The sequence below is a fragment of the Tinamus guttatus genome, unplaced genomic scaffold (genome assembly GCF_059628265.1).
Source record: "Tinamus guttatus ecotype Peru unplaced genomic scaffold, ASM5962826v1 Tinamus_guttatus_pri_ptg000052l, whole genome shotgun sequence".
NCBI classification, from domain to species: domain Eukaryota; kingdom Metazoa; phylum Chordata; class Aves; order Tinamiformes; family Tinamidae; genus Tinamus; species Tinamus guttatus.
This window is the reverse complement of record NW_028288586.1, coordinates 3,596,218-3,612,169: the sequence shown is the minus strand read 5'-3', so window position 1 is coordinate 3,612,169 and position 15,952 is coordinate 3,596,218. Positions and strand designations below refer to the sequence as shown.

The 15,952-nt window shown below is 37.0% G+C and overlaps 1 protein-coding gene across 1 annotated transcript in view; it reads left to right on the top strand.

Annotated features, from left to right (window-relative positions):
• Positions 1 to 9,311, top strand: part of SLIT2 (slit guidance ligand 2) — a 233,142-nt gene extending 223,831 nt beyond the window's left edge. The window contains exons 35-37 of the mRNA XM_088539958.1: positions 1,578 to 1,866; positions 6,114 to 6,325; positions 7,446 to 9,311. Coding sequence (XP_088396084.1) covers positions 1,578 to 1,866; positions 6,114 to 6,325; positions 7,446 to 7,687 — 743 coding nt within the window. The 3' untranslated portion in view covers positions 7,688 to 9,311. The remainder of the gene's footprint in view (positions 1 to 1,577; positions 1,867 to 6,113; positions 6,326 to 7,445) is intronic.
• The last annotated feature ends 6,641 nt before the right edge of the window (positions 9,312 to 15,952 follow it).

Below are 15,952 nucleotides of genomic sequence, written 5' to 3'. Positions count from 1 at the left end.
CTGCATATTGCACAAAACAAAGATTTCTCTGAATCAGACATGGTATGCCTTATATCTGGTGTGAATCATGTGGATATGCTTTCCAGAACTCAAGTCAAAAATTCCTGACACTTGCATAATGGAAACTAACTTGATAACTCTGTCTTGTCCCTGGATATTGAAAAAATGGCAATGGAAATTAATCATTGTTTGCACTCTGAATTTTCTAATTTAAGCACTTCCAAGATGATTTCACTTAGCTGGTAAGATCAGAAAAGATTATGCTCCTCAGCAGTTATGGATACAGTAGTGCTCATTTCTGTAATCAGTGAAGCCTAGCACAAATGAAATTACAATAACCTCTGAATGAAAAGAAAGTCTGCTTGATTAGATTGGCTAGCACTTCTACATCAACTGCTCATTGTGAATAACTGTATAAACTCATTACAAGCTCCACTTTACAAGGAGCAACAAGGCAGAACACTCCCTGTTCTCTGGTTGTTATCTGATACTAAGTATCAGATTTGAAATCATTAAGTTTACCTAGGAATAAACCTGTGCCACTAACGAGATCATTTGTTTTCTAGTGAACAGATCCTTCTTTACTGTTCAAGGCACTTTGATTCTCTTCACTCAAGAGGCATTTAAGCATTTCTGTATTAATTATTTGAAATTGATATCTTAAGGATTAACTAATACAGACTGATACATTGGGAGTATGTTAAAATAAAACACAGGGTGGAGGGATAAGGAAGTTTATTGATACAAGCAAATAATATTTCAGTAATGTTCTTTTTGAATTAGCCTCACATTGCTCTCAGGGAGATAACTGCATCACATACCCTCCTGCTCCAGTTATACCTGTAGAAATTATAGACTGCAACAGATGAATTATTCTGAAAATAACCAGAAACAGAAGCATTTGTACTAATTAATCTACCCATAATTGTTTTGATATTGAATTATTATGGTCAACTATCTGTGTATAAAATTGTGAATATCAAACTATAAGTGGCTTCTTTATGAATCTGTTTTCAGAGATGAGCAGCAAAAACATGATTGATAGTTACTGAATGTCTCAAAACTGAACTTTTCAAAAATTTTTGTATACAAAATCTCACATTTGAACTGTGGATGTCAGCTCCAAGTTTGCAGGCTCCCACCGGTCCTACTAAATTCATCCATCTTTGAGTCTATTTGCAGTTTATAAAAATCAAGTATTGAATTTTAACACAATTTCTACTGTTTCAAGTTTCAGAAAGTAATTACAATTCTATACTTAATAGCATTGAGTCAAAACCAGATTCACATATCCAAACCCTTTTACCATTACCAGCTTCCAATATGACTTCCTTTATCCATCTCAGTAGCTGAAGCTGTAGACCTCTGGTTTTGGTCTTGGTTTGCATTCATGCTTGACAACCATGAAGACCATGTCTAAATACAAACCCAATGCTCATCGGTGTAGGCCAAATGTCTATGAGTAGGAACAAATGTCTTTAAGAATATAGAATGTTCTTTTCTAAATATAGAATAGGGGAAAATGCTATAGAAAAATGTACCAAAGTACTGATTATTTGCTGCTATTCATTTTCTAGGCATGCCTGTGAAAAATAACATTGCAGCTTTGCGCCAGTCTCCAGGACAGAATGGCACCAGCTTCCATGGTTGCATCCGTAATCTGTATATCAACAGTGAGCTCCAGGACTTCAGAAATGTGCCTCTGCAAGTGGGGATTCTTCCAGGCTGCGAGCCCTGCCATAAGAAAGTGTGTGTGCATGGGACATGCCAGGCAACCAGCCAGGCAGGCTTCTCCTGCGAGTGCGAAGGAGGATGGACTGGACCCCTCTGTGATCAGCAAACTAATGACCCTTGTCTTGGAAATAAGTATGTCCTTCCTCGAGACAGAACAGTAGTGCATATAATTCTGCTGTTGTGGGGTTGTTCCTTTTTGTTTTTTGTTTGTTTGTTTTGTTTTTTCTTTAGAAGTTCTTTTTTTTCTATAAAAAATGAAATATACTGACATTCCCTTAATGGGGAGAAGTCTCCAATTTAGAGAAGCAGATTAGCACACCTACTGAAGTTCTGTCTAAAACCTTAACAAGGGATATGATTGAAGCCTTTGTGCCTGCACACAATTCTACAGTGATGTGAATTACATCAATTCAAGTGCAGCTATTTATAAGACAATTGGTACAAAAATCACTTAGAATACCATGCAAATAGATTAAAAATCCATTTGCTTATTTATCAAAAAAAACTTGATACAGTGGATATATCCAGTATTTTTATATTTCCCAGCTTGGGCTGGAAAAAAAAAAGGGGGAGGATTCTACATTTAACTCCTGGTTAAGTCAATGTGTGCTGATTCTTTTGCTGGAGTTATATTTTTGTTCCTGTATGATTTGACTAAAGTGTACATTTGTACAATGTACATTTATTGAGATGGGTGTATGTATGCATATACATATACACATATGTGTATATATATGTAAATTTATATCTATGTGTCTTACAAATCTATTGTAGAGACAGATTCAATTGTTTGGCTCTGAATCTCCCAGCACAAGAAGATCAGAAACTTCACAGGTTCAAAGTTTTGGGGGGATTCATTGGCCTTGTGCAACAAGATGGCATTCTATCTGCCTTTGCCACTGTCTGTCTTTAATATATTGTGGCAAAATCTCATTTTGACAACTGGTTCTACACTTCTAGAATAAAGCAAGCCTGCTTGGATTTTTTGGCTGCTGCTGCTACTTTCTAGGGCTCTGGCCTCTTAACTTTGGAGTTAAAATGGCCTGAGCTTGCTAGGAGATGATTTTCAACTTGCAGACGCAGTGGTGTTTAAGCGATCTCCTGGCATATGGTCTGCTGTTGAGACTGACCTTTAAAACTCTGTTCCCCACTCAGTATGTTTTTGTTTATATAAATTACAGAATGTTTTAGGATTACTGAGTTTCTAACTCTTCCCAGAGCCACAGCAATGAAAATTTGAGGCATACCATTGTAGCACTTCATTATTTATGAGGTCTTTTTCTTATCCTGTCTTTTTTTGCGGTATCTTAGGAGACTAAAGAAAGGCAGGCACAGCAGATTAAACATACATATGTAGTGTCTACCGCATCCTATTTGTACTTTGAGAATCAAAATAAAGTGTATTTATCAACAGCTAGTTCTACAGTAAGTGAACACAAAGATTTTCTTCAAAGTATCCTAAAAAAAATTAGATTCTATGTAGGTTCTTATAACTTCTTATACATTTTCATATCCAGTCTGAGTGCTCTTTGCAATGAATTGCAATCAGCTTGGCAAATAGCAGGTACAGGCAGTTTGGAATTTCTTTCAGCACAGCATTAAGTGAGCACAATATTAGTATTTTGTTAGCTTTCAAAAATACTGTTTTGTTTTTGTTTCAGCCATATACTGTGCTATGGTTTTTTAGGGGAGAAAGCGAAACAAGAATAGTATATTTGTAATGAAGGAGGGCTTTGTTGTCATGTGTAATTTGACAGGATTCAAATCCTGTCTCTTGAATAGATGGATTTTGCCCTTGTGGTATAGTATAACATTCATCTTATCTGAGAAGCAGAGTTGTCACTGTGGTCTATGTTTTGAAGATCAGATTAATATCTCATGTTTTAGAGATTCTGGATCCTCACACAATATATAAACAAACACTTGAGATTTAGATTTATTTTACCTAGATCTAGGTGCTTGATTTAGGAATCTGTTGTCCCAGAGTTTATAGTCACTAAAGGAAAAATGCATTTCTAAGAGTGAAGACATTTCAAGTGACCTCAAGTGGTCACTTTCTGGATATATATGCTTGTTTCTCTGTGACTGTGTGTGAAGCTTATGGTAACTATACATCTAACTTGAGTGCCTGACTAGCTACCTAAAATTAGATAAGATGAAATTGTGCCTGAGAGTTTGCACTTGGCTTGATGTGCCTTTCAGTACATTCTGAAGATGAAATTTAGTGCTTCAAAGAACAGGTGGAAGCAGAACTATGAGAGTTGGCATTAGCTAAGATTTAATCATCTTTTAAGTCAAGCAGAACTTTACCAAAGATCCTGCCACAGATTGCTTTGATATCTATAGCAGCCTGTAGAGAATATGTCATGATGTCACTGTCACCTGAATAACTTCATAGATTAGATGTCCTAAATGGGGTTGTTTTGCAAGTGGTGAATAGATCAAACGCAAAACATAAGGAAAACTAAATGAAAATAAGCTGCTTTTTGATATGGCCCTTGTCTTTTGAGCTACTTACTCTTATGGTCTTGGAATATCAGACTTCAACCACAGGAACAGTCTGGAATTTTACAGGGAACATCGCTATTTGGGAAATATGGACTCCTGCGTAATAGGCAAGTTGGATGTGATCAGAGCTATGAGTAAGGTGTAATTTTGCAGTTTTGAATCGCAAACTGGATATGTGAATGGAGGAAGTGTTGTGCCTTCCGTTTGAATATCCTGTGTATGTGATGTGCCTGTCTCCCCATGCTCTTATTCCTTTGGTCCCAACAGTTAGGTACTCACGCTAAAGTGCACACAGAGAATCAAGAACAAAGCTGCAGATAACTGTAGTGCAGATTTCATTTATTAGGAGATCTTGGTGACATTTATAAACTGAAACCTTTTTTTATAGATATGCAGGTTGTCAAAGTTAAAATATGTTGCCTATTCATTTCAATTTTATCAAATTTCCTATTGGACTGAAGGAGTAGAGTAAAAGCAAAAGGTTTCCAGTAATACAAAATATTTAATCTAAAACATGTCAGTTTTCCTTAACACAACTCTTATTTATGAAATGAAATGTGACTTTTTGCAGTCTTCAAAATTGAAGCAAAGGATTTTATTTTAGATCAAATAGGATTTTTTTTTTAATCTGAAGCTTTTTTATTTTATTTTATTTATTTGCATGGCAGCCACAACCTACTAAATAGGTTTAGGGGTTGGAAATCTTACAGTACAGAGAGAAGCAACGTTAGGGAGCAGCATTGTGAGTATGAAATTGCATTCTTCCCTATAGAGGAATGATCACTTGTGGTCTCCCTAGGAAACTCCGTATAGATAGAAAACTTCTGTTTCAACAGAACAGTAGACGGAAATGACATTATTTTTAGGAAAAGTTATTGATCCCATGTCACCAAAAAAACAAAGGGGAAAGATTTTATTCCAAGCAGTTTGCGATGCCCTCAGAAGATGAATTGCTCTAATCTTCAGCTTACACCTAGGACAAGGTAATTAAATATCCTCCTTTTGGGAAAGACCCCATCTCTCTTCGAGAACTCAGCTTGGCTGTGTGTTCCCATACGGCACATGAGAACTTAGCAGGTGCAGCTTAATTCTCACAGCCTTTTTGGCCCAACAACAAGATTTGAGCATGCCACAAACACCTACTAGAGCCCAACGGAGAGCAGCTAGCTTAGTTATAGGAGTTGGGTGAGACCTGACAATGTGCAGCCTCATCTTGTGCACATTTCTCCACTGAGTACTGCTGGCTCCCGGAGAAGCAAACACCAGGCTCATCTGCTGGATGACCATGCTAGTGGCAGTGCCTGTGGCTAGTCAGGGGGTTGGAGAATGTCCTTCCAAGCACGTGTTCAGCTTGGAACCTGCCATTGCTCAGAGCAGAAAACTTTCAGCTAGGAAGAGTCTGACCTGTCTTTTGTGCTGGGAGTCCCAAACTTCATGAATGTCAATATTTTTTGTAAGGGCCGGGATTTCAGGTGAGTATCCTTTTTTTTTTTTCTATATTTTATCCTAATGTTTTATTCATTTGGGTTTGATCATGCTGTATTCCTCTCACAACCAAAAGCATGCAGAAAGTTCTAGTAGAGAGGAATTGTTGGTTTTAATAACTGTGACCTGTAAAAATCTTCCATAACACATCTACAGTGGCTGTTTTCTGGTGAAACAGAGCTCTGTACTGCAGCTTCTTTTGTGTAAACATCCGTTCCAATTCTGAAAAGTTTATAAACCACTTCACTGCATCTCACAGAAAAAGTCCATTAGCAACAAGAGAAATTTCTTCTGAGCACAGTCCAAAATATTTGTAGTTAATGTTTCTTAGCCTGAACTTTGATGAATAATTTATTTTTATTCTCTTGGGCTTGTTTCCCCTGTAGATGTGTGCATGGTACCTGCTTGCCGATCAATGCGTTTTCATACAGTTGTAAATGCCTGCAGGGACATGGGGGAGTCCTCTGTGATGAAGAGGAAATGCTGTTTAACCCCTGCCAATCCATCAGGTGTAAACATGGCAAATGCAGGCTTTCAGGACTTGGGAAACCATATTGCGAGTGCAGCAGTGGATACACAGGGGACAGCTGTGATAAAGGTAAAAATAAATAAATACTGATTTTTTTTAAAGTCATGTTATTGTTTTGTTCTAAAAAAAAAAAAAAAGTTTTTTTAAATCAAAACATGAACAGCCAAAAACATTACCAACTTTTTTTCCCCACACCACACACACATCTTCACATCTTTTTTTTTCTTTTTGACCATAAGAGTTTATCTCAGTGAGAGAAATACCAGTCTTTTTCCATAAATTTTGACATTTTACATTTTGAAGACTTTTTCATCAAATGTTTTGCTGTGAAAACATTTCTCTCTTTTTTCCCTTTATTCAGAAGCACATTTTTACTATATTTAACTATTACCTTTTGCCTGCTGTATCTTTCCATATGTATTGTTTCTCTGCCTTCTGCAACTGAGAAGCCAAATCCAATGATTCTGCTCCTAGTTTTATCACAAACTCTACTTTTGACCTCTCAGCTTCAACTGATTTATCACAGCGAATTATGCAGGTGAGATGGATGAAAACAGGATGACTTTTCCCCCTACCTTTTTCTTTTTCCTTTGTCTATCAAAGAGTTCCCTCTCCCTCTGACTCCCTTACCCCAGATGGCATTTATTTTGTATTGCACATAGATGTGAATAGAAAAGTACGGTTGTAGGACTTTTAACAGATGTCTCCTTTTTAGCTGGTTTTATACCTCAGTAATTTATGAAGTTAGTGGAATGTAACTTGTATTAAATAACAGATTGAATAATATTAAACTCCAGGTCTAATAAATTAAATTGCATGCTCTGTGAAACATTTCCCTATGGTAAACAGAACCAGCTGCAAGCAATGTAAGAACAGAAGATGTGTATTTTTATAAAAGAGGAAAAGATTTAAGCTTCCAATTTTCTTGTCATTGTAATAGCTTTGTATTTATGGTTTACATATACATAGTATAAACTTTACTGAAAATAGGAGGCATAAGAAATAAAACTGAATATTTATCAAATGGTGTTTGATAGGACACTGAGTTTCCAATATACAGCCTGGGTCATACTTTAAAATATCAATCCTAGCTGCAATTAGAACCACAGCATCTTCTTGAGCAATGTCAACCATTCTTTGACCTGCATATGAAAAACGTATCTCTTATTTTAAATGTTGTTTGCTACAGAAATCTCTTGTCGAGGGGAACGAGTCCGAGATTACTACCAAAAGCAGCAAGGGTATGCTGCGTGCCAGACGACCAAGAAGGTATCGAGACTAGAATGTAAAGGAGGGTGTTCAAACGGGCAATGCTGCGGACCGCTCCGGAGCAAGAGGCGGAAATACTCTTTTGAATGCACTGATGGGTCCTCGTTCGTGGACGAGGTGGAAAAAGTGGTAAAGTGTGGCTGTACAAATTGCCCCTCCTAAATGTGCCCCTGTCACACTTGTCTTTTGAAAATGTTGTATACTTATTGACCGTGTCGGACTAATTAATGCTTCATAGTGGAAATATTTGAAATATATTGTAAAATACAGAACAGACTTATTTTTATTATGAGAATAAAGACTTTTTCTCCATTTGCAAAAAGATTCAAGTGCTTGAACTGAGACTTCTCATAGCCAAGAGGAGCTTTGAAGAAAAAAAAAAAAAAGACCTGGTAACATTGCAACAGTGATGGGAAGCTTAACTGCTTTTAACATGGATTCTTCTTTATAACGTGCTGAAGATACACTGACACTGTACACATGTGACTTTCAACTGACAGCTCAGAGATGAAATGTTGACCAGAACATGAGGCTTGTTTTTTTTCACTTTTGTATCAGTGTATTTTACTGTCTTGACAGACCATACCGATCACTTACCTATGGAGGAGGAAGCATTATGAGCAAGAAGAATGAGATTATGCAGAAATAACAATTGTATTAGATACGTTTTACGCTTTGGAAATATTAAGGCAAAGATGGGGCCCCATTTAGTGGATGGGAAATGGGAGATACAAGAATATACTATAATCCTGAAATCTCCTGATGATGTATACTTTTATGTCAGCATGTTAGCAAAAGAAGCATACAGAAAGTGTTTATCTGCCCTTTTCCAGTATTAATTTTTTGTAATATAAATGTTACAGGAATGATAAAAAATAGATTATTGATGGAGAAATTAGTAATAATATGAATTTCTGTTTCTATGAGTTCTAAAAAACTCTATACAGTATTCGGTTTCATTGAGAAATATTTATTGTATCAAAGTACTTTGTACTTAACCCTTTTAGGCCACCCCTTTTACTGTTTTTCAATGCTTTAATATATATTAATTTATATTTGTCCTGGTATTTTTGTATTTTTTTTTTTTTTTTTAAAAAGACTTAAAAATCAGGATTTTTTGCAATAGAACTAACGTAGCATGTCCTCTTGGGGTAAATGTTTTTGGTCTGTTTTTTTTTTCCCTCGCTTTTCCCTACTTCTTTTCCTTAGAATCTGACCACTTGGTGTTACTGAATCTGAAGGTAATGACAATCTGCAATTTTCACATACAGCAGATATTCAGGACACCTTCCAAGAACATGTAATGTATAACAAAATGTCTTTACACTAGATGGCAATTGTATAGAATTTAATTTTCCCTATACAGTACTTACAGAAAATAAGATGGCGTGTAGAAAATGACATTAGAAAGTAGATCTTTTTAAAGTAATATTCCCATGGAGCTTTTTACCTTTTTTACAAAAGAAAAGAAATAAAGGCTGTGCTATCAAGAACTGTGACTTTCCCCAAATAATAAAACTACTTTACTGCCCTGATGTTCCCCACGTTAACATGTTGCTGCTAAATTATAATGTAGAATTGGTAATCATTAATAGTGGGTTGTGTTCTTCTTTCAGTAAAACCCAGGGTACCCTGTAAAAATGCAGATGTTTTTCAATTTTATTTTATTATTTTTTTTACAAAAAAGTTAGATGTACATGTGTAATGCAGTGTGCTTTGTCTTATTGGGACTGATATCAGTAATAATACTGATGTTTGTAAATTAAACAGATATTTACTTCATTAACAGCTTTTATTTGTATTCTTCTGAGAAGTTTAAATTGTCTAAAAGCCTTTAATTAAACATTTGTAGTTGCAAAGAATATTTGGCAAAAAAGAAAAAGAATAAAATTCAACCCTAGTTCTAGTGTACTCATTGCTGAAAGTTTGAAGAAGGAATTAACATGGGATTATTACCTCTATAGGCAGTGACATCTGTGGATAGTAAGGAATACAGCTGAAGTCATTTCAAAATTTCAAAAAAGGTTTACAAATAAAGTATGCTGCATGAAAAGGTAAATTGCATTCTCCCCAACCATATTTTAATGGTTGTATAAATAGCAAGCTGACAGTTGTTTTAGCAAGAAAGTTGATTTTTCAGAGGGATTCACTTTCACTTGTTTTTTTCTTGAACTATATTTTTTAAATCCAAGCAATTGGTTGGCATAATGTGTAACCAGAGTTTAGTTTGCTAATGGTAATGTTGCATATCCTTTTGTATCTATTTTACTTAGTCTTAGAAATTGTCTAAATAACTAATGAAACAGCCTTTGGCATGAGGTATTTCATTACTTCCACCTAATTTTCTGTAAGCAGAAGTAGCTTCATGGGAAAAGTAGTCATTTTTGCAAAATACTACTTTTTGTAATATTCGTGATAAATACGATAAAATAGTACAAAACAGGTGGAGCTGGGCTTTTTGTGTGTGAACTGCTGGAGAAGGAGGCACTTTGTTTTGGTATTGAAGCGTTGCTAGCAAGTATGTGCTAGGAAGATGATCTTGAGGCCATTGAGATGGGGGCTTTTTGCGGTCTCTAAGCAGAAGAAAACAAAAAGAAACTATGATTTAATTTCACCTACAGTGCTTTTCTGAAGTAATATGGGCCCCTACCATGCCTCAGTTCACCTGGAGAGACCTGTATCTCATCCCAGAAGTTCTTCAGCATCAAGAGGTGCTACTGTGCATGACAAGAGATACCTTTCTCTGTGGGATGGGTCACCCTGACCCATCTTAATCAGCCTTAAATCAAGTTGTTTGTGATATTGCTATGAATAGGCTGCATCATAGCTGTATGTCTGAAAGGAAACTGTTGTGATAGGTGCTTTGGGAGAAACCCTAGTTCGGGGCAGAGCCCTCAAGCCACACACACCTTCATTTGAAAACACAGTCAAAGAAGGAGATTTAACGTGGTGCTAAGGGGTTAGATTTCTCTCCTTGGTTCTGCTGTAGGAATCGCTCATACATTCTGCTTTTAATGTGCAAAATAAAATACATAAACAGCATTGAGATTGAAGGATAGGAATCAGTAAAGTAATGAAGTTCCTTACCTTGAAGAAACAGATTCCATCATTTTCTGCCAGTATTCTTTAAAGCGATATTAAAAAAAAAAAAAAAAAAAAAAAAAAAGATACAGTTTTATTTGTACTGGCTCAGGCACAGCTCCAACTGTCATTTCATAGACAATAAAAATGTGAAAAAGCTTGGAGAAAATGGCCTATTCTTCTAGAATGAAAGAGTACCAAAAGTCATTGTTTTTTGTTAACATTGCAAGTCAATTCTGAACATGAACCATTGTACATCGAACTATATAGGCTTGTGGGGAAGACAGATGCATGTGACAGAAGCACTGATTTATGCATACCAATGGGGAGCTTTGAATCGGATATGAGAAATACATTTTATTTTCTATTTCTACTAAAATATCAATTTTGTCTTGTATTCAGAGATACTTTTTAATGCCATACAGGGATACTATGAAGCTTTGTATTACAAGAATCATTATAGTGGGATGATGCTGTGTGTAGGTGCTACAGTAAATATGATATTCATTTGATGCTATTATGAAGGCAATTGTCTGGAGAGATCAGAATCCAGAGGTTTTGTGGACTATGACAAACCTAATGACTATCCACAGTGTCAGGGTAGAACAACAACCTATAGAAAAACTGGAAATCACCATGTAAGTTTTGACGGGGTAAGTGATGATTAAGAGATGAGGAAGGGAGTGGCACATTTTCGAAAGGAGCTTGTTGTTGAGAAGAAAAAGCTCAGACGTTTTGGAAAAATGTCAAGAATGTTAGAGGCTTTTCGCATAGAAGGTCTGGATTTTGGGGGCTATATCTGTCAGTAGTTGAAACATATGAATTTAAAGGGAGCCTCTCTACAGTTCCAAAAAAATGCACACTTTACCCTTCTATCTTGAGTTAACCATATTGTTTAAAAAAAAAATAATAAAGTGGTTCAGAAGCACATCTTTTAATTCCTTTTTCCCTCGTTTAGAAGATTTTTGTTTTCTCGGCGGCTTTTTAGACATGCAAGTGCCTGTGTTTCAGCAATCCCACCTTGCTGTGGAGAGCCTGACACACAATTTCACTTCTCCTAGAGTAAAATTCCCCAGCTGAGACATTCAGAATTCTTGGCTCTTAAAGGAAATATTTATACACTGAGTTGATATCTTCAATCTACTTAAGATTCCTGGAGTGGAAATCAGAAACTCATTGGTAGCTGTGACTGTGTAGGGGCTGTCAGGAGTAAAGTAAAGCTGAAGTGTTTGCCTGCATGCCTGGAGAGGCCGGCTCGTCCGGGAGAGCCTACTGTTTTACAGAGCTCTTTATGTACTGTGTTCCTGGGAGAGTGGAAGTTGTAGTGCTCATCCTTTCAGAAATGCCTGAGAGCAGGGGGATTTTGTGTCCTTTTGCAAATAAATTGTCTAGGCTGGAAATTATAGCCCCTTCTGGCCCTCAGCCAGGTTAAACTGTGCATGTATACCTTAACGTCAACCATCATCTTGGACACCAGCAGCTCCTGATGTTAAAAAAACGAATAAATCTTGCTCTCAGTTTAATAAAACGCAGATGGGAAAAGCAAACCAAACAGAGAGTTAACAGCTCTATTCACTAGTCTCCTGGGCTCCATGTGATTAAATCAGAGTTGGAGGGTATGTTCCTGCTGCTGCTGTTCTGGCCAGTGTCCGTAGAGGTGATGGCCAGCAAAGGATAAGGATTCTGTCAGTGCTGCATGTCATTTGTCAAGCTGAGGAAAAACAGTCATCACACTGAACAGCGAGAGTCCTGGCTACGAGCAGCCCCAGCGAACGGGCTGCGGCTCTGCAGTGACACCAGTGCTGCAGGGAGGCTGCTTAGCCATGGGAACAGGGTTCAGAAGTGCTCCCAGATCCACAGCTTAACTTCAAACTTTTGATCTTAGCAGTACTTTCTGTTCTCTCATCTTTACACCTCCATCCGTTTATTTCATTCCAACTCCGAGGCAAACTACCCCCATTTAGCTCAAACGTGGCATTGAGCCTCAGTACTCCCAATATCTACCCTATTCTACATGCAGGAGATTAAGCCTTATTTTTTGTTCCTCTTTTAGATATACATAAACATTTGTAGAGGGCTCAGAAGACTTGTTTTAAAGAAGGAGAGAAATGAGTTAGTTACACTTTAGTTCCAGCTACAGAAACCAGACCTTTTCGTGTCTTTTCTAATTGAGAAAATGTCACCTCTTGTGCAATAATCTGACATAAATAGACTGATATAAATTTACATTATTTATGGATTTGTAGACTCAGACCAGGGGAACTGTTATCTCTTTTTGTCTGTTTCAGTTTCTTTTAGTTTCTTTTAGGATACTTTCCATATAACAAGAGATAAGTAAAGATAGAATTAATGTGCTTGGATTGCTTACCCCATCATTAATGTTCCTTAGTAGGATCCACTAGCCTTTTTCCAGCCTATTTTTGTTCTTTTGCATACTCTAGGCTTCAATCTGTTGTTTCTGTATGATGGCCCATTTGTCCACTTTGGTTAATTTCCAGGACAGATTTAATCCTTCTAAAGAGAGAGGAAGGATACCTTTTTTTTTTTCCCTGCAGCTGTGCCTAAAATCTCTCACAGTACATCTTTAGAAGTATGTTTGCTTTCAAAGTCCTCTGAGAATAGGTTAACTTGAGCTGTTTTTACTGCAAACTTGTTTTTTTGCTTCTGATTGATTAGCTTTATTTATTTAATCACATTTCTGTGTTTCTGCTATGGTAACAGCAATAAGAGCAGTACCAGCTGACCCAGGCTGCAGTCAGTCACTTGCTGTTTTGAAACAGTGAGTCAAAAGAGTTTAAAGATTGTCTGTTCTCTCTTATTTCCATTTGGTTTTTGATTGCTTTTCACTCCCTCTCAGTTTGAGCAGTTTTATGATTATATGATTTACTAGGATAAAGGTAAGGATGTGAGCATCAGCAATGAATAAAACTGACTACAGAAATCACATGGATCTACCCCAAAATTTCTTTCTGAAATCACAGAAAAATTCAGAAGTAATTATTCATTGGTTGTTGCCTTTTTTTCCTTTTCTTCTTTTTTCTACCTCTAGAAATAAACCAATGTTTATTGTTTCTTAAAATAATGGTTATGCTATGCTTGCATGAACTGAAAGTCAAATTTATTTCAAAAGTTGCAGATAGAAAGCCAAAAAATGTACTGATATCATTAGAAAAAGCATGAGAAGGTGAACTGAAGAGCATCAGCTGCGATCACTGCAAGTTGCATTACTGTGAATGCAGACAAGAGAAACTAAAAATTATGCTCCAGCAGAAGTAACATAACCTCCAGGAATCTTTCACTCAATAACTGCTCTGTCTTCTTGGGCAGGGAGAAAAAAAGTGGCAGATAAACTAAGAATGAAGAGTGAAAAATGAGTTTTCCAGTAACAATGAGGCAGGAATTGATTCTGGCCAGTGTACCCATAACCCAGAGCCTGAACCAAGGAAGCAGGAGCATTCACACAGAGCTAGCTTTTCTCCTAAGGAAAAGAGCTGATGACATAATGAGAGGCTTGACAGTTTATGTGATTGCAAACATGAATTCAAATGACCAAGGCTGATGAGACCAAGAATTCTGGAAACCGGAGGAAACCTTAAGGTGGAAGCATCAATAATTCCCTCAAGAGTGGGAATCCCTCAAGAAGCCAAGGAGGCCTAGGGGTCACTTAATTGCAGTAAAACGTTTATTGAGAGTAAGGTTTGAGCATGTTCGTGTGTTACAGTGTGACCATATGGAAGTATATAGACTTGACTGAAGAAAAAAGTTCAGTGTTATGCTAAATTAAATAAATAAATAAATAAACTAATGAGAAACTTTGCAAAGCACCTTACAAAAACAAGTAGAGAAAGGGTTTGCTAATTCCATTTTGATTAACCTCCGCAATCACATACTACAGACTGGTTTCTTCTCTTTCCTCCAGTCCTAGGCACTACTCGCTTCGCACTCCATTTGGGCTATTTCTCTGGGTTATTTCTCCGGATTATTTCTCCCACCTCTACACCTGGCTGGTGTCGGAACAAAAATATCCTGCAGCTAATTAATATTTGGTAATTTTAAAAACAGGCATTGTTTACTAAACTTTTAGAGAAGATCGTACAGTATTAATTATGCCTGTAGAAATCATCAGGAAGGATGACTGAAAAAAATGTTTCAAATCAAGTGTGATATTGGATATTGAATATTGGACATTGGATATTGAACACTGGAGAATAAAGTCTGCCTGCTTTCAGTCTGGAAGTCGTGCATGGCCTCAGGATAACTGAAAGGAAAGGTGAATGATAAAGAGACTAAGAGAGGTCTACCTAACTGAAAACCAACTCAGCAAGCATGTTCAGGTGCTAAGGGGATTTTTTTTTTTTGAACTAAAGGCACAAAGAATAAACAATCAAACAGATAACAAGTTATGAGTAGCTGAGATTATAAGAATGATGGTAATGAACTAATTCTGTGTATATTGATTTGACGGATACTGGATACATAAATGTGTCCACAAATGCAGCCTTATATTTTCAAAAGTATGTGGAACAGACCCTTAAAGCCTAGAAAGTAGTGACCAGACGCAGAACTCATCCTAGTGATACTTCACGCTGATGCAAAAGAGCTGCTTGGGAATAACAGAGACTTTAGGAAAAGTGACTGCAGTCCGTTTGAATTTCACAGGGTCATAAATAGGCTTGTTAAATCCAGAAAAACAAGGGTGTTAGACTAGAGGGAAGAAAATATTACAGATTTAAGAAATCTAGGGACAGATTCACTGTAGGCTCAAGCTGCTCCATGCTGTTTCAGTGATGCAAAACAGCTGCACACCCAACTTCACTGGCCTGAAGCCACTAAAACGTCTATCTATCTGCTAGAAAAATGAGTTAATGTTTTCGGTGCACAAAGCTTGGGTTTGGAACCCAAGTTTGGTTTGGAGTGTGGTCCAACTCCTCCAGCGTGCTGCCTAGAGAAGCTGCAGCTTACGTTACTTTGGAAGAATCTGTGTGCGATTCAGCACACGCAGACGGCCTCGCTCTGCTGTGCCCCTCCAGCCCTCACACACTGCCCCCATCCAGAGCTTCCTTTCCTTCAACTACTCCTCCAGCTCCCGAAACTGAAGAGACTTGCAGTTCCTCATGAGCAACAACAGTCAAAGAGACAAAGAGGAGGTCTTTAACTGAAAAATAAAGTAAAGAAAGTGCTAGTGCAGTAAAACTACTCTAGTGAAGTCACTCTTTAATACTCACTTTTAAATAGTCACTTAATTGTGGATGCATAATAATGGATTATGAAAAACAGATTCTTTTTGTAAAATCTGTTTTTTGTGTGCATTTACACACACACATATATATTAAAAAAGTATGTCCT